The sequence below is a fragment of the Lissotriton vulgaris genome, chromosome 3_1, assembly GCF_964263255.1.
Source record: "Lissotriton vulgaris chromosome 3_1, aLisVul1.2, whole genome shotgun sequence".
Taxonomy (NCBI): Eukaryota; Metazoa; Chordata; class Amphibia; order Caudata; family Salamandridae; genus Lissotriton; species Lissotriton vulgaris.
This window is the reverse complement of record NC_141689.1, coordinates 590,615,001-590,642,812: the sequence shown is the minus strand read 5'-3', so window position 1 is coordinate 590,642,812 and position 27,812 is coordinate 590,615,001. Positions and strand designations below refer to the sequence as shown.

Sequence of the window (27,812 nt, the reverse complement as noted above, 5' to 3'; positions counted from 1 at the left end):
TACATAACAATGGTTGATTTGGCTTACGCATAAAGGCCAGAAAGCCAGACAAATAACCTATAAGAGCACCCACACCAAGTCCATGCTCCGCTAAAGACACCATAAAAAGCAAAATATCAGACAACTTCGCCTGCAAATGGACTGTATGGTGGGAACTAAACCAGGCAACAAAAGTTATCCCACATCCAGCATACAAAGATGTTGTAGATGGACACCTGGCCGCTAGGAGAATATCCATGACTTCTGAAGGGAGGTCAAATCAGTTAGATGTTGCTGCTCAATCTCCATGCATGGAGGTGTAGACTGTGAAGACTGGGGTGCAGGACTCTGCCCTGATGCTGCAACAGAAGGGTCGCCTGATAGGAGGACAGGTGTCATGCCCAGTAGTTAAGGGTACCACATTCGCCAGGCCCAGTCCTGAGTAACTGGGAGGACTTGGTCCTGGTTGTGCATGATATTCTTCAGAACTCTGGGCAGGAAAGGTAGAGGAGGGAATAGGTACAGGAGTCCGGAGCTACACGCTAGAATGACTGCGTCTAGGAGCTAGCCTTCCGGGAACTCCAAAACGCAAAAGAGACTACATTCTGTAGCAGTCTTCAAAGGAAGAGAGAGGCAGAATAAGGTAGGTACTTTATTTCTTCTTAAGTTACAAGTAGAAAGACCTGCCGCACAGACCGCCAGAAGTCCTCTCCTTCGCAATCTCCTCCCAACTGACAATTCCCAATTATGAATATTCCAAAAACTGAACATTCTTTACTCTGACCTCATTACAACCAAGAAGTGGAACATGACAGTAGCGTTCACAGAACATTCCATCACATTTTCCCTAACACTGCACATAAAAAATTAGAATAATATAAATCCAATACAAAAACAAATAAGAAAACATAAGCAAAAAACATACCTCTTAGGGAAAAATACAAAGAGAAAACAATTAACTCTACACTGAAAATGATCTGAAATAAAGATTAACCATTTACCATGTACCTAGAGTACATGGTAAATTTAGAGAGAGTGCATCTGGGCTGTGGGTCTGATTAGCAGGCCCACAGCCACATCTAAGTCGAAAACCAGTAAAGCAAAAGCAAACAAAAAGTGGGGTGACCATAGGAAGCAGACCCTACTCTCCTACACAATCCCCCCCCCCCAAACTTAGGGACATTAAACTAACCTTGACAAGTGCCGGGGGGAGAGTACACCCGCGTTCTTTACGCAAAGCGTGATCGGTTCCCGTTGGTGGGGTCTCCCTCGATCTCTATAAGAGTATGGCATGAGGCCAACCGAGACCTCAAATAGGCTGGTCGCTTGACATTGGCTACTCCCTTGTGGAGTTCTGAGATGTTGTGGATGCTCTGGAAAACCAAGGGGTTTGATCGTTGGGACATCATCGGTATAACCCAGGTTTGTGATATATAGGGTAAGGGCAGGGTGCTGACATTTGAGGAATTGCAGGCTAAACATCAGCTGAATGAGACAGAACGGTTTAGATATCTTCAGATCAGTCATGCTTTGAGCGCCGTTGTCCCCAGAGGTGAGACGCTTCCAGTGGCATCTCCACTGGAGGATCGTTTACTTGATGGTCTAGTACCCACCAGGGCGATCTCCTTAACGTATAGCAAGTTGATCAACCCTACTGAGGACCCCTTGGTGGTGCTGCGTGGACAGTGGGTTGCTGATGGCTTTGTTCTGGACGAAGAGGACTGGAGGGAGGCGGTGGCGTCCCCCAAGAAAGTGGCGGTCCCTAGGAGGCTCTGCTTGGTCCAACTTAGAATCTTACATGGCTCCTATGTCACGGTTCCGGGATTGCAGAGGATGGGCCTGGCTGGGTCTGCTGACTGCCGAAGAGGGTGTGGGCTGCCTGGAACGTTACTGCATATATTGTGGGAGTGTGAGAGGGTTCGCGACTTCTGGACTAAGATACACACAAAAATGAGTGAAGTATGGGGAGTGAATGTCAAGCTGGAGGCTAGGAGATGCTTGTTGAATGTGTGGGAGCCTACGGACCTGCCAAGCCATGGTAAGGTCTGGGTGGCTCTCGCGTGTGTAATTGCTAAAAGAAATATAGCGCAGCTTTGGGGTGCCTCTCTGGCACCTCGGGTAAGGGAGTTGATGGAAGATCTTGACTGGTGTATGTTTCGTGTGAAGTCAGTGTATGTATCCAGGGGGCATCCCCGCAAATGGGTCAAGATCTGAGGAACCTGGAATGCCTATCGCGGTGATATATGTAAGCCGCTGGAACTCGAACCTACAGACATAGATCGGGAGGATGCCTAGGCCCGTCTTCTCTTGCTTAAATTTCTTGCTGTTATTGTGGGGAGCTGCATCCATAAATATGTTACAGTGGACACCCGATACAACCTGGTCAATGTTTGTGTATTGTAGAATATATATATATATATATATATATATATATATATATATATATATATATATCTAGCCTTGACCAGTTGAGTCTTCATGTTCTAAGTGGAAATATCTGGAGAGTCCATCTGCATTGGCATGGTCAGTCCCAGGTCTATGTTCCAATGTAAAGTCCATTCCCTGTAGGGAAATGGACCATCTAAGAAGTTTGGGGTTTTCACCCTTCATCTGATTTAACCATAGGAGGGGCTTGTGGTCTATCTGAATCTTGAAGTGAGTGCCAAACAAGTATGGCCTCAGCTTCTTCAGGGCCCAAACCACAGCAAAGGCATCCCTCTCTATAGCTGACCAACGTTTCTCTCTAGGGGTCAGCCTTCTGCTTATGAAAGCAATGGGCTGGTCTTGACCATCTATATTCAGTTGTGAAAGTACAGCTCCCACACCCAACTCAGAAGCATCTGTTTGGACAATGAACTCTTTGGAGTAATCTGGACTTTTCAGAATAGGGGCAGTACACATGGCCTGCTTCAGGTCATCAAATGCCTTTTGACAGCTAACTTTACACTGAACTTTGTTTGGCATCTTTTTGGAAGTGAGGTCATTCTGTGGTGTCACAATGGACCCATAGTTTTTCACAAACTTCCTGTAGTACCCAGACAGGCTCAAGAAACCTCTGACCTGTGTCTGGGTGGTTGGAGGAGTCCAGTCTCTGATGGTCTGGATCTTACTCTCCAGTGTTGATAGTGAGGCCTGCCTTTTGCAGAGCCTTTAAAACATTCCACAAGTGGACCAGGTGTCCTCCCAGGAGGAGCTAAAGACAGCAATATCATCTAGATAAGCTGCACAATAGTCTTCCAGTCCTGTGGGAACTTAATTCACCAACCTTTGGAAAATGGCAGGTGCATTCTTCAAACCAAAGGGCATTACCACAAATTGATGATGTCCTCCTGGGGTCGAAAATGCTGTCTTGGCTTTTGCATCCTCAGCTAATCTGATTTGCCAGTAGCCTGCTGTCAGGTCAAATGTACTCAAGAACTTGGCAGAACCCAATCTATCAATGAGCTCATCTGCCCTGGGGATGGGGTGGGCATCTGTCCTAGTGACAGCATTGAGACCCTTGTAGTCCACACAAAACCTCATCTCTCTTACCATCTTGGGTGTGAGGTTTTGGCACCAGGACTACTGGACTGGCCCAAGGGATCTCTGAGGGTTCAATAACTCCCAGCTCCAACATCTTTTGGACCTCTGTCCTTATGCAGTCCCTGACATGGTCAGGTTGCCTGTAGATCTTACTCTTGACAGGCAGACTGTCACCAGTGTCCACCTCATGGGTGCACCAGCTTGTTTGACTTGGGGTCAGAGAAAACTAATGTCTGAAGGACTGCAGAACTTGTCTACAATCCTGTTGCTGATGGTCAGAGAGGCTGTCTGAAAAGACCACACCATCCACTGAGCCATCATCAGGGTTTTGAGTAAGCAGGTCTGGGAGAGGGTCAATCTCTTCCTCCTGCCCCTCATCTGTAGCCATGAGCAAGCCCATGTTTGCCCTGTCGACAAATGCTTTAAATCTGTTGACATGAAGCACCATGTGGGGGCTTCTGGGAGTCCCAAGGTCCACCAAGTAGGTGACTTCTCCCTTCTGTTCAACTATTGTATGGAGTCCAGACCATTTGTCCTGGAGTGCTGCTGGGGCCACTGGCTCCAACACCCATACCTTCTATCCTGGGTGGTACACAGTCAGTACAGCCTTTTGGTCATGCCAAGCTTTTTGTAATTCTTGGCTGGCCTCAAGGTTTTTGGAAGCTTTCTCCATGTACTCAGCCATCCTGGAGCGGAGACCAAGTACTAAGTCCACTATGTCATGCTTAGGCTTTTTGAGAAGTAACTCCCATCCTTCCTTCACAAGACATAGAGGTCCCCTCACAGGATGCCCAAACAAAAGCTCAGAAGGGCTGTAGCAAACCCCCTTTTGTGGGACCTCTCTGTAAGCAAACAGAAGGCAGGGTAAAAGGATGCCCCATCTTCGCCTCAGCTTTTCAGATAACCCTTTTATCATCCCTCTGAGGGTCTTGTTGAATCTCTCCACAAGCCCATTTCACTGACGGTGATAGGGGGTGGTGAACATATAGTTGACACCACAGTCCTTCCACATTGCAGTCAAATATCCTGACATGAAGTTTGCACCTCTGTCTGAAACAACCTCCTTTGGAAATCCCACTCCGGAGAAAACTCCAAGTAGGGCCCTTGCCACAACAGGAGCAGTTGTGGTCCTCAGGGGAATAGCCTCTGGATACCTGGGGGCATGATCCACTACCACCAGTATAAATCTGTGCCCAGATGCTGTTTGGGGTCCATTAGTCCTACAATGTCTATCCCCACTCTTTAAAAAGGGTACCCCCACCACAGGTAGTGGTATGTGGGGGGGCCTTTGTTGTGCCACCTGATTTGCCACTGGCTTGGCAGGTAACACAGGAGCGACAAAACTCCTTTGCATCTTCTGACATATGGGGCCAGGGAAAGTGAAGGACAAGCCTGTCCCAAGTCTTGTTCTGGCCCAGGTGTCCTGCTAAGGGAATATCATGGGCCAAGGTAAGAAGGAAGCCCCTAAATTGCAGAGGTATGACCAACCTCCTGGAAGCACCTGGCTTGGGGTCTCTAGCCTCTGAATAAAGGACCCCATCATCCCAATACACTTTATGGGTACCTTGAGCATTCCCAGCAGCCTCAGCAGCAGCCTGCTGTCTGAGGGGTTCAAGAGAGGAACAATCGAACTGTGCCTGCCTCAGATCTGCTCTTGAGGGTCCCCCTGTCCCAAGAAACTCAACCTGATCAGGCTCAAGTTCTTCTAGGACAGTTCCCTCTTGCATCTCAAAATCATCCTCCTGGGAGGGCTGATCCTCAACCTGAGGCAGGGTGGAAGGCACTGCCTTAACCCTCCTGCTCTTTCTCTTGGGTAGTGTCTGGTCTATTGTTCCAAGATCCAGCACTTGTTCAGGTAAGCACTTTTTGGCCTGTGACCTGGTCACAGCAAGGACATGTGCTGATATCCCCAGCATTTCTGCCTGGGTCCTATACTCCACCTCAGCCCAAACTGAGGCTTCAAGATCATTTCCCAACAGACACGCTATTGGAAGCTCTGAACTCTCAACAACTTTCTTGAGGCCAGTTACCCCTCCCCAGGAGAAGTTAACAACTGCCACACTGTGGGAGGTAGTGGGATTGCTAGCATTGGTCACTAGGTACTTCTCACCTAGTATGATCTGTTCAGGGTCCACAAAGTTAGGTGTCACCATGGTGACACTGGCACATGTGTCCCTGTAGGCCTGAGCCATCTTGTCATTAATTAAAGGCGTTTGCCTGTACTTGCTCAGATTACTGGGACTTACAGTAGAGGACATGGCTATGTCCCCATCACAGACAAGAACAGCCCGAGTTGGTACTCTGACTAGGCTAGAGTCCATCTCAGTTCCCAGGGTCAACCCTACTACAACCTTTTGCTGGGAACCACCACTAACAGCTGGACTAGGGGGAACAGTTGCCTTAGGGGTAATTGTGGTTGGTGCTGTGCCCTTCTTGGTGCACTCACTACACCAGTGAGAGACTGATTTACAGTATCCACACCAGGGCTTCTTTTGGCCTTCTTGTTTCTGTTTGTTCTTTTTGGAGCCACCCTCCCCCTGTGCCTTTTGGGGACCTGGTGAAGACTTCTGGTCTTTTGGTTTCTGCTCATTACCCTTCTGGTCTGCCTTTTTCTGATCACCCACTTGGTTCTGGTTTTTCTGCTTAATCCTGGTTCTGACCCATTTGTCTACCTTCTTTCCTGATTCTTGGGGAGAGATCAGAGTCAATCAGGTATTGATGCAATAACTGGTTATGACAATTAAGTATTTGCTCTCTCATGATCAAATTATACAATTCTGTATAGTCCTTAACTTCACTTCCCAATAACCAGCCTTCCAGAGCCTTAGTGGCCAATCAACAAAATCAGTCCATTCCTGAGTCTGTCTCTTCTGGGTATCTCTGAACATCAACCTATACTGTTCAGTGGTTAGGCCATACCCATCAATCAGAGCACTCTTCAGGACAGAGTAGTTGTTAGCATCCCCATCACTAACTGTGAGGAGCTTATCTCTACCTTTTTCAGAAAAGGAGAGCCATAAGATTGCTGCCCACTGACTTTGGGGTACCTGCTGCACTTTGCAGGCCCTCTCCAAAGCAGTAATCCATTTGTGGATGTCATCCCCTTCTTTGTAGGGGGGCACAATCTTGCTTAGGTGTCTATTCTCATAGGACCTATCTTGATCCTTAGGGATATTGCTGCCACCAGTGGGTTCTAACCCACTCGCTCTATGCTCTTTAGCACGAACAAGCTTCTCTTTGGGCAGGGCAACCTCAAGTCTTTCAATCCTAAGAGCAGCTTCTCTCATTTTGGCCTCATGTTCCCTTCTCTGAGGTGAGGTCATCCCTCTTTGAACAGAACCATGAGAGCCATTTGAGGCCTGTGAGTGGAAAGAGTCCCCAGAGTGGGACCTCCCTCTTCTCTGCCTCTGGTTAAGCCCACGTAGGGGTCTGTATGAGGGCTGCCCATACTGACTCCCATGTGTGCTTAAATTAGCCTGGCTAAGTCTTCTGACTGTGACCTGGCTGTTTACCTCAGGATCAGACTCATCTTCTTCTTCTTCCTAATCTGGTACTGGAGTATCAGTGTTACCATCTGAGGAGGGAAAGACTTCATCTGCGCTACCTGAATCACCTGTCTTAGGTTACTGTTGAGCATCATTCTCTTCTAATAACTCAATCAGGAATTTGAGGGTAGGGTTTGAACCCTGTTTTAGCCTTCTGGAGGTGCACAATTGTCTCAACTCTGGAAAGGCTAAGGCTTCATATCTTCAAGCAGTCCTCAAGAGATCTACCTCTACAGTCAGTGAACCACCGTGGTTTATTGTCTGAGACATGGTTTCTAGTGAGGTGGAGGTGTTGCACCTACTTACACTATATGTTTTTCTATAGAACCTCTCTAGGAGTTGTAGTCAGGGTGTGCTAGGCCCTTGTCCTACAACAACTAAGTTCAGTAGAACTTAAGTATACTGAAACTTGTTTTATATGTACCTACAGGTACCTATGTGATCTTTCAAATGATATCTCAAGATTACAAGTGGTAAAACCACAGCAAGCTCTAATCCCAACCGCTGCACACCAATGTGAGAAGCTGGCCTGGTATATGATGTTCACTATTCTAGTGAACACATTGCACCAGTCCAAACAACCCTTATGGTGATGGTTATAAAGTCAACCTTATGGACCAGCTATCCTAGAGGTAGCGTGGACAGAACAGTCTTAGGCTAAAAGACTCTTGGGGGCGTGTAAAGCCAACTGTTTTACCATATGCAACCCCTTGAATACCAGATGAAAGGACACCACACAGGATATATATAAAATATATATGTATTTATTCACTAACACACTCCTCTGAACTCTTTATGAGATCAGAGGCAAAAGCACATAAGTTACGCTTAGAAATACTTTAAATAGCACAATTTACAGTTAGGCCCTAGGGGCGCGTAAAACCATATACTAGGTAAGTGGTATAAGAACCACGACTTGGGAAAAGAAGAGGCCTAGGGAATCGCTGAGGCTACACTATCTGACCCTTAGGTTAGGAGTAGAAGGCCCACAGGCGGCGCGTGCAGTGTCAGTACACTCACGCAAGAGTCAATAGAAAGTCAATAGGAACTTAAAAAGGGTAAGTAATGAAGTTTTAGGACACTTCCAGTCTAACTAGGATTACACAACTAACAAAACTAGACACTAGGATAGTCAATCCCTACAGGAGCACCGAAGTACTCGCATTACCTCACCCACGGGCTGTGGGTGCATAGGTGTCAAAGTGTGTCGGGTTTTCTCGTAGTTTCCTATGGAGCCTTGGAAGAAGATGCTGCAGGCGACCAGGAGGAAGGACCTGAAAGCAGAGGGGACAGAGTCTGGGTCACTAGCCAGTGACCAGGTGGAACCAGGAAGGAACCAGACGTCGTCGAGGAGCAATCGGGTGCTGTCGTGAAGCTTGTTGCAGCCACGCGGACCAGGAGGCGTTGAGGACGACCAGGTGCTGGAGAGGAGCTGTTCCACGAAGGTTCTCGCAGATGGAGGGGTCGGCTTCAAGATCGGAGCCAACAAGCCTAAGCAAAGGCAACCCACGCAGGATACACAAAGAGCTTCTGGTGCAGACCAGGAGGGTCTGAGGTACTTCACCTTTTCAGGGAACCAAGGGCCAGTCTGGAGCAACCAGACCAGCGATGGATTTGTAAAAGGATTGTCGCCACAGGGCTACTAGCCAACTGACCAGCAACCGGACAACGCGTCAAGTAGAACACCAGCAGAAGGGCCCCACGCAGATCTCGTGGAGTGTGGAGGGCTGGTCTTCGGTGCAGGTGGAGCTCGGTGTCGGGGTGTCTCAGTCCCCAGTGCACAGCTTAGAGGATGCCTCAGGAGCTGCGCTGTTAGCAAGTTGACGACTTTCCAAGTTGCCCGGTTCCACGGGTTCCGACGCCTTCCACGGGGCTCAGCTGTGCTGGAGTCGTGCAGTGGGGTCAGAGAGGTCCGGGAGTCTAGGTCTTGTCAGGCTCTGTGCTCGGGGTCCGGTGGGAACGGGGACAAAGCAAGCCGTTGAGTTGCTGGATGGTGCCTGGTTGCCCAGGGTGGTCACTCCTTGGCCACAAGGGAGATTCTTCAGTCTTCAGCTCAGGTGAATGTCGAAGGGTCCAGAGTTTCGGTTCAAATCGATTTCAGGATTAATCTAAAGTCTCCTGGGTCAGCTCCTACCTTTATACAACTAAAGGGGGCTGGTTTGCTCATTAGGTCCCTCCTATGGGTGGGAGCAGGAAGGGGGGTGGTTACACCCCCTTTCCATTGTCCAGTTTCGCGCCAGAGCTGGGGCTGGATTGCCCCAGCAACCGATTTGAACTGGGGTATGCATGAAGCACCTAGTGTGCTCCAGGCAGTGTCTCAATCTATTCAGCCCTCCCTGTCCCAATACACATCCTCCTGTCTGGGGTGGTGCTCGCCCCTCCCCAAGCAGGAAACCCATTGTCCAAACCTCTGTTACTGGAAGGACTCCCAGCAGCAGGAGGTCAGACTTGTGTCCGTGGCGGCAGCATCCATTTTGTGAAGCTGGGGCTCCGGTTAACTTTAACCGGGATAGTCAGAACTAACATGTCTTCTCCCTCTGGAAGGGTGGAATGCTACACCCATCACCAGAATTGGTGAGGGGGTAGTATTCCAAAGCGTATGACACCTTACACGACATGTTTGGATAAAGCCAAACCAAAGTTAGCATTTAACCGCGAGGTTCATAATGCACTTAAGAGTATATGGTATGGCAATATCATAGAACAGCAATAAGGACATGGTTCAGGAAGCTGCAGACAGGCTCAGCTCATGCTAGAGCACCATCTCACACATAACCAAGCACTATGCCTCAAGGATTGTTAAGGCCTGCCATAGGAGTGACTTATAGGTTACTATGTGTCTATATGTAAGTAGGTATAGGAATACTACACCTAAGCAAAGGGTGGTTACACGACCTTGCCCCAGCTGAGTGATCAGCCAGTTGTGTCTATTTGAGTGGCCAGCCAGGGGTGGCATAATACATGCTGCAGCCCCTGGTAGGCCTTGGTTACACCTATGCCCTGAGTACCTATGGTACACTTCTACAGGGGCTGACAAGGTGAACCAATTCCCTTATTGTGGATGTACCTAGAGTACATGGTAAATTTAGAGAGAGTGCATCTGGGCTGTGGGTCTGATTAGCAGGCCCACAGCCACATTTAAGTCGAAAACCAGTAAAGCAAAAGCAAAAAGTGGGGGTGACCATAGGAAGCAGACCCTACTCTCCTGCACCGTCGACGATCCAGTTGTTGTTGTTGTCGTAGACGATCCAGACGATGAAGTGATCGTAGCTGTCGATGCCGTCGTTGTCAAAGATCACGCCGTCGACACTGCGTCGACCGAGATATCGCTTTAGAAGTAAGTTTTACCTCGGTTTTCGTTGACGGCGATGCCATTTTCCTCGTCGGCGCTCCCATCGACGACGCAGATTTTTCCAATTTTACCTCAGGAGGTGTAGAGGCCGGCTTCTTGAAGGAATGTTTGACTTTAGGGGTGATTTTGAGGGCTCAGAGCTTGTCCTCTTTGTATGTTTTACCCCTGAAGCATGACCCTTGCTCTACTTTTCTTTGCCTGAAGGAGATTTAGAGGGACTGCACCCAAAAGACCCTAGAGTGGTCTTTTTAAGGGCCTTCTCAGGTCATTCCCCTGAGGTATGAGGATGACGAGATCTGCTTCTTTTCCGATATCTCCTAGACGTTGTAGATACCTCATCACTGTCACTGGACTGGACTTGTTTCCTGGTCTTTAGTTTTTAAAGCCATAGTAAAACCCTTCCTTCACGATCCCTCAGTGTTTTATTTGAAAAGGTACGACATACCTTACAATCCTTTGCTTGATGGTCTGGATAAAGGCAGTAGATGCAATCCTTATGAGGGTAGTCTGTATAGAGCCTTTTCCTAGAACAGGTGGCACAGGCTCTAAATAAAACGTTTTCCCCTTGTCAGCCATTCTCAGGAGATGATGAACAAGTAGGCAGTAATCAAAATTACCAAATCAGTTGAACAATGAAATCCAATCCAAATTGAAGTAGAAAACTGTAGAGTTTGAGCAGAGCTCAAAGGAGACTCCCTAGCACAACGTGCGATAGAAAATCTGAGAGGCAAGAGGTTCTCTCAGGAGTGTTGTAGAGGGTGAGGAGCTCTGATTGGTTCAGGGAGAAGTTTGGTCTCCTTTACATAACAAAGGTTATGGGTTGCAAAAAGGAAATGGGCCTAGGCCTCTTTTCAGTTTGCTATACTACTAAGCATTGCTTTTTTATGTACCGGAGACTCCGTCTCGACGACTGGGAATGATTCAGGCATGTGAATCTATGAAAGCTCCAATACTGGAGTAAATGATGTTGCAGTTGCCATGAGATGTCAAACAAAAGGTAAAGCAACAGAGTGACAGTCTGCCTTACTGCACTCCATGGGAAGACTGGGAAGTGCTGATCTCTAGCTTAAAGGGTCCGAGGGTCATTTTTAACCGAAAGGGCGGAATGGCCCTATTGATCCTACTGTGCCCCTGTAAGACCCAGTCTCACACCCAGACAGTTTTTTCTCCAAATACGTAACATAGCATCTTTGCTCATAGTTGACAACATGAAGCTCAAAATCATAGAATTTAAAACACTCAACACAAAGGACTTTGGAAAACACAGGGTAGATGAAGAATTATCACTGGTGTTGAAACCTCACTCAAAGTCCAGGACGTAGCCATCTAGAAGGGATTCTTTTTTAGTAGATTAGAGATGGAGTTCACCCTCTAAAACAACGAGTTGCACATGGGAAGCCTTGGTGGAGGAGCTACTGCAGCATCTACCATCGGAAAACAGCTTGTGCCAAGCAGGAATATACTAAACCTGCCTATTAAATGGCAAAAATACTATATGGTACTTGAAAAGTATAAATCTGTTAGTTAAGATCTTTGGGTTCTGAATGTAGATGAGAACCCTTTTAATTTATACCTATAATTGTTTCAAAAACCGCTCCATAAACTAGTTAACCCAGTATCAAAACTTTTCCTGTAGACACTGGTGCGCTGCAGAAAAATAATGGTTTTAAAACTCTGCAAGAACGATGCAGTTAGTTTTGAACCTTGAAATCATCCGATTAAGTTGGCTTAAACATAATGAAGGGCCTGAAATAAAAATAGAAATCTAGTGAATTTCATCTAATCAAGTTGACTCTGCTAATTATTTAAGAAAGTTACTTTCATATACATGAGCAAACAGTATTTCAATGAATTACCTGCTTGGGTATGGGATCCTTAAGGAAATATCCTTCTACAATTTGTTCTTTTCTGTAGTGCTCAATGATGTCGTCAATACTGTTATGAAAAAGAAATACTGTTGTGAAAAAGAAAACATATCTACTAGCATTCTTGAGTAAATCTTGTTCTTTGCAAAAATGTGTTGTTCTCTACTGAATGTTAGCACAAACATGGGCATTGGACTCTCACACTTTAGAGGCATATAAAAAGGTAGCATTAGTAGTAGTAGTCACTCTTTAATCTCATTCATTTCCATCAGAAACCTATATGGAAATGGAAATAAATGGGTCCCAAATACAATCCTCTACAGTTAATTATTAAAATAGTCTGAAGTGTCATTTCTTCAAAACGGGATCTTCATAAGACGCTTAAACTTTGAAAAATCTCAGCAATGGAGAAATATCTGTGAAAACATTATTACAGGTGCAGTTTCATAATGTATTTTGTGTCTCACGCAGCGGCGATGGTAACTTTAGCACCATTTAATAAATGGGCATTAGATTTGAGTGATGTCTGATGCATCCAGCTAGAGCAATATATTTTTACCATTTAAAACGGTTGATTAGGGGCGTGGGCAAGATGGCGACTGCGATGGACGCAGGTTTGTGAGGCTCCCGGACCCAGTTTTGACCCATAAATAGATTCTAAACCCCCCCAGACAAAGATTCCTGAGGCCCGCACGTCGGGGGTCTCAGAGCACGACTCGCCTGTGCAGGAGGGACTGCTGCAGTTGCACGGCGTGGCACTCTGCCTCCAGCGACGCAGACTCTGCCCGTGCACCGCGCTGCCTGGGTGACTCGGCCCCGGGGAGTACAGCACCTATCCCCTCCGGCTGGCAGGAGCGGAGACAGCGGGGGCTACATGGGTCCGGAGTGCGGTGGTTTGCCGAGCACATAGGATGGCTGCCCTTGGAGGAGAGGTGAGCGGTGGGGCGAGCGCTCGCGGTCGGAGTTGGAGTTGACCGCGGGAGCGTGAAAATCGAGGACCAGGCTTCGGGGCCTAACCCTGGAGGGGTGACGGTGGCGAAGGCACCCAGCGCCCCGAGGTCAGGAACAGAGTGCTCCCGGGGGTCTCCCTAGCTTACAGTATCCCGCGGAGACCGGAGAGGAGCGGGACGAGGACAACGCCGCCAGAAGAGTGAGGCCGGCCGGGATCGGCGGGCCTCTCTTGAAAATCGAAACCCAGGCTTTGAGGCCTGCCCCTGGGAGACTGGTTCGTGGTTGTTACCCTACAGCCGCGAGGCCCAGCACAGTGCAGCAGGGGGGCCTCCTCACGCCTGCGGTGGCCTACTGGGACTGGCAGGGAGCGATCAGCAGCGCCGGGGGTTTCTCTGGAGCACCCACCAACAAGTGTCGAGGGGCCCGGACGGTATCAGGGGCCCATCCACAGCCTAAGTCCCGAGCCCTTCTTCAGGGAAGCAGCCGGATTGTCATGGCCAGGTGTGGCACAGCGGCACAACCGCAAGCCCTCAGAGAGCACGCGGCCAGGGGGGTCCCTGCCCGGGAGCTGAGATCCAAAGTCTGCAGATACCCACTCCCCTTGGTGACCAGGCCGTGAGGAGAGTTAGGGGCCGGGAGTGGTGGAGTTCCTAGAAGACCTAGAATGATTGGGGCCTAGTCAGCCGAGCCTGAGATCTCTACTGTTCGGCGTGGTACTGTGGTGTGTGATACTTGTGGAGGCGATTGGCCCATGTGGCAGTGGCGGACCCAACGTGGGTGCGGGCTGGTAACATCGCACCTCTTCTGGAGCCATCCCACAGCGAGATACTCAGGGACACAGTGCTTGGTCCGCCATGTCGGCGGGGCCACCCAGGGGTGGCCGCACAATAACGGACATGCTGATGAAAGGGACCCCTAAAGGGGAGAAGAGCCCGTCGGCCCCGGCAGTAGCGAAAGACACTGTAGGGCAGGAAGATGAGGGAGCCCCCATAACTAAAGCATTCCTGGAATCCTTATTCAACTCCTTGCGGGAGGACTTCCAAACTTTGAAACAGGACATGGTGGGCGAGTATTGTGAGCTCCGCCGTGATGTGGACGGCTTAGGGGAACGGGTAGCCGCAGTGGAAGTTGCGGACCAGACCAGAAGCAAGGAAGTGGAACACCTACAGCAAGAAGAGCTACGCCTCCAGGAACAACAAGTGGACTTACAGGCACACGCGGCTGACCTCGAAAACCATTCCAGAAGAAATAACATAGGCGGAAGTGGATAATGTCACCCTTTTTCTGCAGGGCCTGTTCCGAGAGATCCTTTGGGAAGGAGAAAATTTCGTAACCCGCATTGACAGGGCGCTCAGGGTGGGCTTGGCACGCAGAGCGCCCGCTCTCCCCGCGGATATCCTAGCGTTCCTACCTGACTTTCCGTTGAAGGAACGCATAATGAAGGAGGCACGCCTGAAACAACCTCTCCGATATCAAGGGCACCAAGTGGCATTATATCAAGACCGCTCAGCCATCACCCTGCAGAAGAGGAAGGCCTTCAAAATTGCCACTACATACCTACACGATTCAGAAAAGGGGGTGGTGATGAACAGAGTGTCTGAATTAAGCAGACCACTCTTACCCAGCCCAAAGATCAGGGCTTGATCCATCACCGTTATTTAGCTCACTGCACCATCCCAGCTCAGAACCTGGCTATATGCAAATTAGTCTGTCCCTGGCCCAGTCCATCATGGGAACAGGGCAGACCAAACTACCAAGCCAATTCTTCACCAGAAAGGAGACAAGCTTCCGGGGACCGGTTTCTGGCATTTCAGCCGTCGTCGGCCCGGCTTGCTTGAATCCTGATGGTGCAGTGAGCAAGGGACTCATGTCTGAGTATACCCTGCCACACCTATAGTGGCCAAAAAATATTCAGAAAAGGGGGTGGTGATTAACAGAGTACCTACACATCAAGGGGATTCCATATTCTTGGGGTCACCCCTTCCGGCTTGTCTTCAAGTGGAATGGTGCCCTGCAACAGCTCCGGTCATTACGAGACACGTGTGCCTTGTTGGGTATTGAAATGGCCGAGACTTCGACAGGAAGCGAAGAAGTGGGGGGTCCCCGCAGGGGAGATCTCCACGTTCCTCAGTGGATGGATGGCAGCGGGTGCGACGCAGATGGTCGCCCAAGGTGTCACTCAGGCCGGATCCGACGACAATGGCCCAGGAACAGGCGGCGGCCATCCAAGAGGTGTCCAAAGACACAGCTATGTCGGATTGATGCGTTTCATTGAAAAGGGGTGGGGGGGGGGGGTCTTTCTCCTCTTAGCTCTATCACAATGCAGGTCTGAGGGGGCTGGGCGGGGGCCACTGGGGTCGCCAGTGTCACGTATCCCTTTACTGACTTATACCACGGGCCTGAACAAGGTAGTGACTGGCCCGGGACTAAACTGAACACTTGGGGGTCCAGAGTTTGGGTTAGGGAGGGTACGGGGTGGGAGATGGGAGTTCGAGATCAGGGGATGGTGCGAGTTTTTAGTGGTAGCACTGTTGGGGTGGGGGGGTTTCCAGGTCCGAGTATGGTTGACTGCGTGTGATGGGGAAACTTTACAGGTGGCTGGCAGTTGTGCATGGGAGAGGCGGGCGATGGAGGCTTTGCCAGAGACAGGGGGGGGACGGGCTGCAGGCCTGGCAGTGAACAGAGTTGCAGAGCTTAGAGGGTCGAAGGTTGGCTATGCCGATGATTGAACTACGCCTCCTCACTTTGAATGTGCGGGGCCTTAACAACCCAGTAAAGCGCAGGGCGGTCTTGTCGCTCCTGGAGAACTCGAAAGCAGATATTTGCCTTCTCCAGGAGACACATCTGTTGCCCAAAGATTGCGACAGGTTGAAATCTCGCCACTTTTCAACGCAATTATTTTCTTCTGCCCCCACGAAGACAGCAGGAGTGGCCATATTGGTGGCCCAGCATTTCAAGGGTAGGTCCTAAAGAAGGGAGCTGAAATTAAGGGGCGGCTGCTTTCTTACAGGTTCTCACTAGGAAACGACACTTTCAAAGTCAGCTCTGTCTAGGCACCTAATGAGGTACAAGAGAAGTTTTTTCACGAAGCGCTTAGCGAGGCAGCCACATCACTCGATAGACACGTCGTAGTTGGGGGCGACTTCAATTTAGTCTTTGATAACCTTTTGGATAGGTCGGCGCAACGCTCCTCGCAGTCAGGCACCCTATCGGAGGGAGGGCATGGTAGAATGAAAGAATTGGGGAAGACTGACCTCTGGCGGAGCTTACATCCAGGAGTCAGAGACTACACATACTTCTCTAACGCTCACAAGACGTATGCACGACTGGACTATCTATTGACATCTACTTCCCTTACGGCGCTGGCGTCTCAGGCAGATATAGGGGCAATGGCACTTTCGGACCATGCGCCGCTCTCGGTGGTGTTCTCCTTCCCACCCCTCACCCGCACACTGCGCTGCTGGAGACTGCGCGATACGTTGCTTTAAGGGGGCCATAACCGATTATCTAGCACACAATCAACCCGCTGACACTTCCCTGGCAACACGCTGGGCGTCACTCAAGGCGGTACTACGGGGTGAGTTTATAGTGCTCTCGCCGGCAGAAAATGTGGAACGGGCGAGCAAGCGGGAGGAACTATCGGCGCGAACCCGCGAACTGAAAAGGATACATCAGCGGACAGGGGCACCACGGGTCTGGAGACAGCTGCGTCTGGCGCGCCAACAGCTAGCGGCGTTAGACCAAGATCGGGCCGAATACGCTGCCCTGAGGGTGCGGCACATGTATTACACGGGCCGAGACTGGTGCGGGCGCCTGCTGGGGCGGGCGCTCAGAGAACTGCAACAGCGACAAGCGGTGCAGGAGATAACCACGCCGGAGGGATGCAGTGTCCGGGGACAGGGACATAGCGAATGCCTTTAGCGATTTTTACACCTCATTATATGCCGGGGCCCGGCTCGATCCCGCGGATAGTGAGGCCTTTTTAAAGTCTGACGTTCTTCCAGTCCTGTCAGCGGAACAGTCAGAACTGCTGGACGGTGCGATCCGTCCAGAGGAGGTGATATCCGCGATATCACGCCTCAAATTAGCTACGGCACCGGGCCCGGGTGGCTTTATCACAATTTTTTACAAAACCTTCTGCTACCAACTGGCCCCGCTGCGGACCGCTCTTTTTAATTCGTTCTCAGACCCAGGTGCTAGCCCGAGAGATTTGATGGATGCCACTATCTCGGTTATCCCTAAACCGGGGAAAGACCGTACGCAATGCAAGACTACCCACATCCCTCCTTAACTTAGATCTCATTCTTGCGGTCCGGCTGGCGCCGCTTATGCAGGGACTGGTCGACCCGGACCAGGCGGATTTTATCCCCGAGCGACAGACTGCCTATAATACTAAGAGAGGGATCCACCTGATTGAACGGGCCACGAGATTGCCAGGTGAATACATGATGCTGGCGATTGACGCCGAAAAGGCATTTGACCGGGTCCATTAGCCGTACCTGGAACAAGTGCTGATAAAAGCGGGCTTGGGAGCCATATTTCGCACATGGGTGTTGAATTGTTATACTTTCCCCACGGCGACGGTGCGCATTAATGGATGCTCGTCGCCTCGTTTTCCCATCAAACGCGGGACCCGGCAGGGGTGCCCACTCTTCCCTTTACTTTTTGCGCTATACATGGAACCATGGACCCTAGAGTGCAGGGGATCAAATTTGGGGCGTACGTCCATACAATCAGCTTATATTCTGACGATGTACTCCTCTCTCTGGCCGCTCCAAGAGATTTGTTGCCCGCCAACGTCGAGATCCTAGACGCGTTTGCAGGGGCATCAGGCTTTAAAGTTAATATGGCAAAATCGCTGGCTCTTGACCTCTCCCTGGAAAAACAGACACGCGCCTCCCTGGAAAAGTGTTTCCCCTTCCGCTGGTCATCGGAGGCGGTCCCGTACCTGGGGATACAAATGGTGGCAACCCTGCATGATACGGTGCATATCAGCTATGCCAACCTCCGCCGAACCCTCAGCACAGAGCTGGGGCGATGGCAGCATCTCTCACTTTCCTGGCTGGGGCGGGTAGCAGCGGTGAACATGACCATTGTTCTCCAAGTTTTGTACATCTTCCGGGCTGTTCCGCTTCGACCCCCCCCAGAGGGCTGGATCCGCCAAACCCAGTCAGAACTCGCGCAGTTTATCTGGAACGGGAGGAGCCCTAGGATGAAGCTGCAGCTAGCAATGCTTTCCCCCCCCCGAGAAAGGGGGACTGGGGCTGCCTGACTTGCTGCTATACTACCAGGCGTCACAGCTTCGGACCCTGGTGGAATGGAATAAGTGGGAGTCGGAGCGGCACTTGCTTTTCCAGGATCAAGCGGTGGCGGGCGGCCCGCTTCAGGAAGTCCCCTTCCTCCGTAGACAGCACCGACCTCCTAACCTATATGCATCTTATATTACCAGAATCCCGCTGGAGGTGTAGGATCAGACTAGTGTCAGGCACAACTTAACAACTTTTCCGTCTCCATTGACGCCCCTATTGGACAATCCAGACTTCGGACCCGGTAGAGACGTCCGGGTGATCAACTCATTGGCGCCCGGCAGGCTGTCTATCTTTATTTCACATCTACTCTGGCGAGGGAGTGGCACCCTTCGAGTGCTTGCGTTGGGACTATGGCCTGCAAGAAACAGAGCGACTTCGCTACTTACAGGTGCGTCATTGGGCGCTCAACCCCCAGGTTTGGGAGGGGGCTGATCGGAAGCTTAACCGGTATAAATACTGGCTCATTACACGAACAATGGACAGGCGACTCATTTCAGATCTCTATAGCATGTTACTGGAGCGAAATTCCCGTGTCTAAAACTCAGGGAAGTCGCGCGTGGAGAGGGAGCTGGGACGGGACTTGAGCAACAAGGAATGGGAGGACATTTGTTACCGGGCCAGACATTCTGCCTATCATATGGGCTGACGGACACTTTCACTAAGCTGGTGACGTACTGGTACTACACGCCTGAACGGTTGCAAGAGATGGATCACACCAGGGACGCTTCCTGCTGGCGGGGCTGCGGTGAGAAAGGCACACTGACACACCTCCTGTGGGATTGTACGCACATTCAGGGTTAATGGAAATTGGTCCTCGATGAAATAGATGCACATTTCGAAACCGCCATCCCAAAATTACCGGCCTATGTTCTTCTAGGACTCCCCAATGCTATCACCTTCCCCTTGAGAGAGCGTAGAGGCCGACTAATTGCAATAGCGCTGGGCTCCGCCGTCTAGAACATGCTGGCCTTATGGCGCACCTCACATGTCCCTACTTTTCAGGATTGGCTGGGTCGGCTTTGGCCAGTCCTGGGTATGGAAAAACTGTCCTTAGTTAAAGCGGGGGAAGGGGCTAAGTATGCGGGGTTGTGGCAGCCCTTCTTGTCTTTTTTGGCCACGGAATTCAGAGAGGTGACATGCCGCCGATACCTGCTGTTGCTGCGACTATCACAAACTGATGCTTGATCTAGATTGGAATGACTGGATGCATGAATGGTGTGGGGAGTGGGACCTGGAACGAGGATTGGGGGTGGGTAGGCAGGGGGTTGGTCGGGGTGGGGATGTTCCTTGTTATGGCTCTTCGAATAACAGTCCTGGTTTGGCTGATCTATCGAATGTCTCAGGAGTCTTTTTGGCAATGTGGGCTTCCTGTATGGCTCTGTCCTGATGATACCGCTACTGGCCTGGATATCACTGTTTATGCTTTGTATGCTGGACACTTTCTGCTTTGTGTTGGAGCCTATTTTTCAATAAAAAGATTTAATACTAACGGTTGATTAATGGGATCAGAAGAGAGATGGGTCAACATTACTTGGGAAGAACTAAAAGTAGCATTTACCATTTTAGCTTGCGGAAAGGTTTGTTTTCCACTGCACTAAAAAACAAAAAAATAATAACAGCAAGCTGAGCTAGTGTAAATTCATTCAGTTTGTTGAAATGTTGTAGTAGTTATTAGGAACAAATCCCCAAAAAATATTCCAGAATTTTTCAAAGTAAATTAAAAAGCTTTTCTCACTTCTAACATTTGTGCTATTTAATAAAGCCACAAGAAATTTGACAGGTGTGATACCACCCTGAATAGGCGCTCTCATATGAATGAATTCATCTCAAGCATTGCCTCACTGATTCAAGAGCAGACTTCCAAGATAAGATGATCTGGATGCTTAATTCAACAAGCCAATGAAGCATTGTTGCCTCCCAAGGACTACTGTACCAAGACAATGAGGCCCTAGACTTAACAAGCCTTCTTTCTACTTTATTGAAGTCCCTAGAAGTCCTATCTCCCTAATTAATGTGTCAGCAAACAGACCGATTCAGCTCCTACCCGCATTAACATTGATTACCCAATAAGTTATTATTCCACTTATGTTTATCTATTCAGGCTGTTCAATGTTTTTCTGGAAACACTAGTTGCAGAACCTCTTTCATTTGGTTGTATAAGATGTTCTGGTGTATGGACATTGTGCCTCTTCACAATGCTCTTGCCATTTTTACGAGAAATGGATATGTCCATATTGCAAGAGCTACAGTACAAACATCCGCTCGCTCCTGGACCGGGGAAAGATCCCCAGCCCTCATTCTACTGGGCCTATCGGTCGCTTTTGACATTGTCTCCCATCGCACCCTAATCACGAGATACTGGACTGGAACCACTTCCTTCCTCATCAGCCAGACACAGCGAGTTAGACTACCCTCGTTCCTCTCAGAAGCTAGAGATATATGCTGCTGAGTGCCCCAGGGTTCCTCCCTGAGCCCCACCCTCTTCAACGTCTACATGGTCCCTCTCCCAGACATCGTCAGAAGGCACATACTCAACATGTCTCCTATGTCAATGACACCCAGCGTATCCCTCTCCAACTAACAAACAACCACCATAACCAACTTTCACGGAGGAATGAATACCGTCGCCACCTGGATGAAACACAGATGCCTCAAGCTCCACTCTGACAAGACCAAAGTATTCATCTTGGACCCCACCCTTTCAGCCTAGGACGATTCCTGGTGATCAGTCGATCTGGGACCCACCTTGTACCTCTACAGACCACGCATGCAACCTTGGCATCATAATGGACTCACTGCTGACAATGAACCACCAAATCAACACAGTTTGCTCAGCCTGCTTCAAAACACTCTGCCTGCTTCGAAAGACCCTCAGAACGATACCCACAAAATCCAGAAAGACACACACGCACACTGATCACCAGCAAACTCCACTATGGCAGCGCACTCTACACCAGCGTCATGTAGAAACAATTCAAGAAACTACAGGACATTTGAAACGCCATTGCCAGACTGGTCCTCGACAGCCCCGCCGCAGCCACATCAAGCAACACCTCCAACAACTCCACTGGCTCCTGGTCAACAAGAGAGTCACCCTCAAGCTCCTCACATTGCCTACAAAGCTCTTTCTTTAGGGGGACGCATGTGAAGTCTTGCATGGGGAACAATCAAAATGCAAGACGCCATCATTCCTAGTAGTTGCATGAATACTTTTGCTGGTATTGAGTGGTTGGGTTGAAATTGAGTGAGAATGGACTGAATATTATGAATGCTGGCTGCATTGGGAGATGCTAGAGCTTGAGCATTTATTGTGGGTCCTAACTACGTTTGTGTGTTGGAAGGCTGTGATGAGACTTTAATGCATTTACTGGAAACCCTAGTTGGTAAAGTAAGTATATAGTAGCTTGAGTCTGTTTGAAACACATTTGGTAATTGCTGGCTTTGATGAGCCAGTCGTCCAGGTATGGGCAGACTTGTCTTCTTAGATGTGCTGCGACAACTGCTAGACATTTGGTAAATACTCTGGAAGCGGTGGTGACTCCAAACGGAAGTACTTTGAATTGGTAATGCTGCCCGCTATGATGAATCTGAGGTATTTGCAGTGAGCAGGATGAATTGTAATGTGGAATTATGCGTCTTAAGTCTAGAGTGGACATAATTTGCCCTGCTGTAAAAGGGGAGCACTTGTTGAAGTGTTACCATGTGGAAATGCTCTGACAGTATTTGTCAGAGGTTTAGTTCTCCGAGGTCTAGAACAGGTCTGAGGAAGCTGTCCTTTTTGGGTATGTGTAAGAACAGGGAGTACACACCTGTTTCTTAATGTTATTACAGCACAGGTTCTACGGCTCCTTTGGACAGGAGAGACTAGAAGTCTTGCTGAAGTAGATGTAAATGTTCTGGTGACATTTTGTGGGAACGTGGCAGAATGCTTAGAGGATTGGTGGTAAGCTCCAGGCTATAACCATGTTGGATAATTTCTATCACCCATTTGTCTGTAGTTCGGGATCGCCAGATGGAGAGGAATTGCAAAAGGCGTCCCCCAACAGGTGATAGATGATCAGGGAGAAGTGAAGGTAAGTCACTGTTTGCTAGGAGAGGGGGAGGTACGTGGTGTAGAACCTCTACCTCTACCCTTGCTATTGTTACCTCTGTACCCTCCTCTAAAGAAGCCTCTGGAGGAGGAGGCTTGATTGTTGCCTTTGTAGGGCGCAGCAGTAGTGTCTGAAGATAGGATTTTGGACCCTCCACGATTAAAAGGACGAAAGGAGCCACGATTAAAAGGAGACTATAAAGCTACTTCTGTATCCTTTTTCATCTTTTCCAAGGACGTATCTACTACAGTTCCAAAGAAATGCTCTTTATCGAATTGTGTGTTTTATAATGGAATGCTGGAGTTCAGGTTTGAATCCAATGATCCTTAACCATGCATTCCCCCTTAATAGCACGCTAGTATTGATTGCTCTACCTGCAGTGTCAGCAGCGTCTAAAACACACTTCATTGATGAATTTGAGATGAGCTTTCCCTCGTGGACTAGGTCTTGAGCTTTAGCCTTATGCTCATCTGGTAGAAATTGGAGCAACTGCTCCATTTTGTCCCAATGTGCCCAATGATACCTGGCTAGAAGGGCCTGTGTGTTGGTAATACGCCAGTGATTTGCTGCTTGGGCAGCTACCCTTTTACCGGAGGCGTCTATCAGTTTGGACTCTTTGACTGGAGGTCGGCGTCGCCTGAAATTGTGAATCGGCCCATTTATGGGCATTAGAAACCACTAAAGAGTTCAGTGGTAACTGTCCTTTAATAAAACTGGATATGATGGTGCAGGTTTGTACTTTTTGTCTATCCTGGGGGTGAATTCGCAAGCCCTACCAGGATCTCCAAGTATATGGTCTGCATGTCTCACTACGCCAATGAGCATGGGGAGAGTGTGAGTGGACCTTTGTGAGCTACTAAGGGTTACAAATAAGAAGTCCTCTTCTAGGGATTCTTCATGTAATTGTACCTCATGATACTCTGCAGCTCTAGATAGTAATTCTATGTACCACACATTGTCATCAGGAGGGGAAGACTTTGTAGGGGAAAGGTCTGGATCGTTATCTGTGGGTGAATCAGTGTTATAGTCCTTCCAGGTATCTGCTGGCAAAGGATCATCCCCTCCATTCCCATCATCCTCATCTGAAGGTTGTTGAGGAGAGTTAGTTGGTCTAATAAGTAATTGATGTAACTGTGGGGAAGGAGGTGATGGAGGAGGAGGAGGAGAAGGGTTAGCACCAACATGCTTCCTCTTCAAAGGAATATGATAAGTGTCCTCTGTTTCTGATTTATGTTTTTGAGGCAACTTGGTGGAACATAGAGTTCTTTCTGTTTGGGGATGGATTTCGGTGGTGGGACTTCGAAACATGTCTTCCTGCTGCAGAGGAGCATTTTGATGTTTCGGACATGAACTTTTCGGTGCCGGAGTTGTTTTTGGTGCCGAAGGTTTAAATTCAGAAGCCGGTTGTGGTGTCAAATGTTTCAGCTCCAAAGCGGTTTTTGGTTTCGAGCCCAAAGGTTTCGGTTCGGTGCCCGACTTTGGCCAACTCGATCCCAAGCTGGAAGGCTTTGGTGCATGTTTCGGTGCCGAGCCAGAAGGCGGGGCATTGGAAACATCTTCTCAGTGCCAACCGTGGCCCAAAGGCTGAGGTGGGACCGGAGCCTTTTGCTTGGGCTGAATAGATGTTTGGTGTAAGGGGCATTCTGTACTCACGATGCGTTGACCTTGTGGCACGTTAACTTCCATGTCTGAGTCCGATCCCGAAACAGATACAAGTTCTTCCTTTTCTTCTTTGGCCCCTTGCGCATCGTAATCTTCCTGCTCAGAACCTTCTCTGAAGATGTCCGGCGTGGATTCAATGTTTTGGCTCTACATTTCATGATGTTGAGCCAGACGATCGCTGAGCTTTTTCTGAAGATGGATAGATTTACATGTGTTGAAGCTCTGTTTGTTGTCCTCCGGAGATAAGCACAAGTTGCACACTTGGTGTGTCAGTGTGCGGATACTTCAAGTGGCACTGAGGACAGAATTTGAATGGAGTCTGTTCCATCAACTACGAGGTGGACTAACATTGTGAGGTCCGACTGCCTTCCACAAGTTTTCTGATCGAAATAGAAGATCAATGCAATACGCAGAGAAGTGGGATACATGTACGAGAAAAATACCGTCAAGGGTAGAGGGGACCCCGGAGAAGGGTTTCGAACCGGAGCGCAGCAATACACTTCCAAATCAGACGGTGGAAAAAAATCTAAGAATGGAGTCGATGCCCATGTACACTATCACCGAAAGTAGGAGTCACCTACCTTGTGACTGGAAAGACTTCTTCGAAGAACAACAACTTGCAAACATCTGGACCCATCATTAGGGTATGCAAAGCATGTGATCTACAGCTCACATGCCTCAAACACTTTCTTTTAGAGAGAACCACCACAAGGTCAGTGCATGTACCCCCATCTTTCAGTACCACATCTAAAACCATGCAGCCTGATACAGCGAACAAGCAGAATGTTGGCATACCTGGCAAGCACATCATTCTTGAGGCAGAGTCTTTGCACTGAAGATACATCTCAATCAATTGAAATTCTCACTGCCATATATGTTTATTTTGTATTACCATGCAAAAGCAGTATAGATTCCATGGGCCCTGGGGCAGGCAACGAAAATCGCCTCTATGACTAGAGCTGTGATAGGAAAACACAGCAACTATCAGTGTTTAATGGGCCGGATCTACATTAAGGTTGTGCAGGAAGCTTCTTGACAGCACTATCACAAATCAACAGAAAGGGGTGCAAAACTGCAACAAATGGCCTGAAAATGCCTTATTGTTATGGAAAATACTATGACAAATGGTCAAATTATGCCTCAAACTGCATCACAGCAGATTTGTGGAGGCCAAACTGCTGTTATCTCTGCGAGTCCTGGATTTTAGCTAAGACTCAACTGGGACCTCTTGACCACAAACTGCAAGGCCATTAGGTCATCAGCATTTGAACAGCACAGCTATGCCCTGTTTAGACCTCAGAGCGCTCTATTTTTTTCAGTTTATGTTTATCTAATGGTTCCTTTTTGTCTGGTTATCATGGTGTTCCTCTGTCTTTTAGAAAGAATCCCAGCAAAGAAGGAATCTCCCAGAACTTGAGAAGGTCGACGGAGGGAACTCCAGAATTGTACCCTTCGATGCGACCCATAATTTGTAGAACTGGATTGACTCAGTGGCTGCAATCTGAAAGTACCAACAAGTGGTAAAGTTTCTGGATATTATATTCTGAGTCACTAATATTCCTTTCCCTTCTGGTGGTGTTTAAACCCACCCAAGTTACGTGAACCTTTCCCTATTTCAAGTACGTGTACAGTCCGTTGAACTGTTGCATGCCCTACATGTGTGTGTGTGTGTATTTATGTGTGAAAGAATGTTTGCTTGATTGACAGCGTGAACGCATGTTGAGTGATAATGTTTGTACAAGTGCTGTGAGGCAAAACTAAATTTTGGTTTGGCAGTGGTAAAAAAACAGAAGTAGTGCGGAGATGGGGGGGATAAGGAAATTATATTGCAGGAAAATGTTTAAACTTGATCTACGAGTAGCTTCAAATGTCTAGACAGCAGTGCAATGAACCGATGTAAAAGGCAGCAGCAAGGATGCCAAAAGGCACCAGCAAGAAAGGTGAAGGGCAGGGAAGAAGTACCGCTATCCCTGCAAAGCAGCATATGTTGTTAAGTTTCATTTTGTATGGAAGTGCAATTCGCTGCCATTTCCTGCCTTTAAGCTGCTTTTTCTCGGATTAAAGGAATGTCAAAGTCGAAACCTCCACATAGTTATTATTTGCTCTGACTGCTGCCTCCAATCGAAGAGAGTCCTGTTTGTGAAGGCCACGATTCTCCAGAATATACGGCACTAAATGTGCTTCAGACATTGGAATGAATTATGTAAAGGGGAAATCTTTCTGTGGTGCTAGCACTCCCCCAGAGATGTTTCCACGCTCCCCTGGAGGGCATGCCCCACAGTTTGAAGACCTCTGCCCTAGAGGATGCTAGCTGGACTTGTGTTGGTACCCTTATCAAAACTGTATCTAGCAATGTTCCATTATAACTTCCTCCATCGCAGTTATATGATGCCCCCGATGCTCCACCGGATGACTCGTACTCATTCGGATGCAAGCTTGTGCTGCGGACTTACTGGGGCTAACTTCATGCATATGGCCTGGAGGTGCCCACAGACCCCATGTGACTATGTCATTGTGGGCGTTCTCACCTCACAGTTTGTCAGATAGTGAACATTAGCAATCCTCATTGTCTCAAAATGGCATACAAATATCTGCAGCTGGCATCAGTGCTGGCCAGCTGTAGGGTGGCTGTCACGTGGATGGGTCCATGCACCCCCTCAGAAGAACACTGGCATTGAACTGTACGTAAGAAGTCTCTAGTGGAGGAAACTACACATGAAAAGTAGAAGAGACACAAAGCTAGCCACATGGACGGCCTTGGGAGAAAGATTTGCAACCCCAGATGATGCCTTCTTGAATGAGGTAGACACCACTGACCCTGAAATCTAGGCTGCATATGACCCCGGGAGGGGGAAGGAGTGGCAGGGGAGGGGGGGGGGGGGGGGGGCATTATATTGGTTGCCTTGTGAGCTCTGCTTCTTTTTGAGGCTGCATCATTGACCTCGGTCTGCTTATAAATACCATATTCCTTGTGGATGTGTTTACTCGGCTGCACACTGTATTATACTGTGACTATTTCTTGATGCTGGAATGTTAATGCAACTAAAAATGAAAAAAATAGGTTATAAAATGTATGAGTTCAGGAAAATGTTTATCTTCCTAAAATGTGTAGCAACTACCATTAAGCTTTCTGAAAAGGTTTTTGGGGTTGACTGGAGATCAAAAGGAAGACCTTTGTATTAACAGTTCACACTGCCCACCAGGAATCTTTACAATCTGCAAGGTTTCTGTATGATAGGGATGTCTGGGAATCTATGGCACACAGTGAATGCCATATTTGTTTGCTGATATTGGGTTGCAAATAGGTCATTATTCTTGCTTTAGTCCCGTCATTCAAATCAGAAAGAAACAAGAGTACATTTCATTTCCCTTTTGGGAATAATGTAACCATTTCTAAGTTCAAAATGCTAAATGGTGTTAGCCTCAGGTTGGAGTAACTCGACTATACTAAAGTTTTCTTGAGTGGAATTGATGGAGGAGAAGTTCCCCCCCCAAAGAAGTAGTGAACACAACATGGTTAGGTAGCAGGGGTGTCT

The 27,812-nt window shown here is 48.6% G+C and overlaps 1 protein-coding gene across 2 annotated transcripts in view; it reads right to left on the bottom strand.

Moving 5' to 3' along the window:
• The window catches only part of RASA1 (RAS p21 protein activator 1), a 926,777-nt gene that overhangs the window by 716,707 nt on the left and 182,258 nt on the right, over positions 1–27,812 (bottom strand). For both annotated transcript variants that reach the window (XM_086960862.1, XM_086960861.1), the window contains exon 9: positions 12,255–12,333. In XM_086960862.1, coding sequence (XP_086816988.1) covers positions 12,255–12,333 — 79 coding nt within the window. The remainder of the gene's footprint in view (positions 1–12,254; positions 12,334–27,812) is intronic.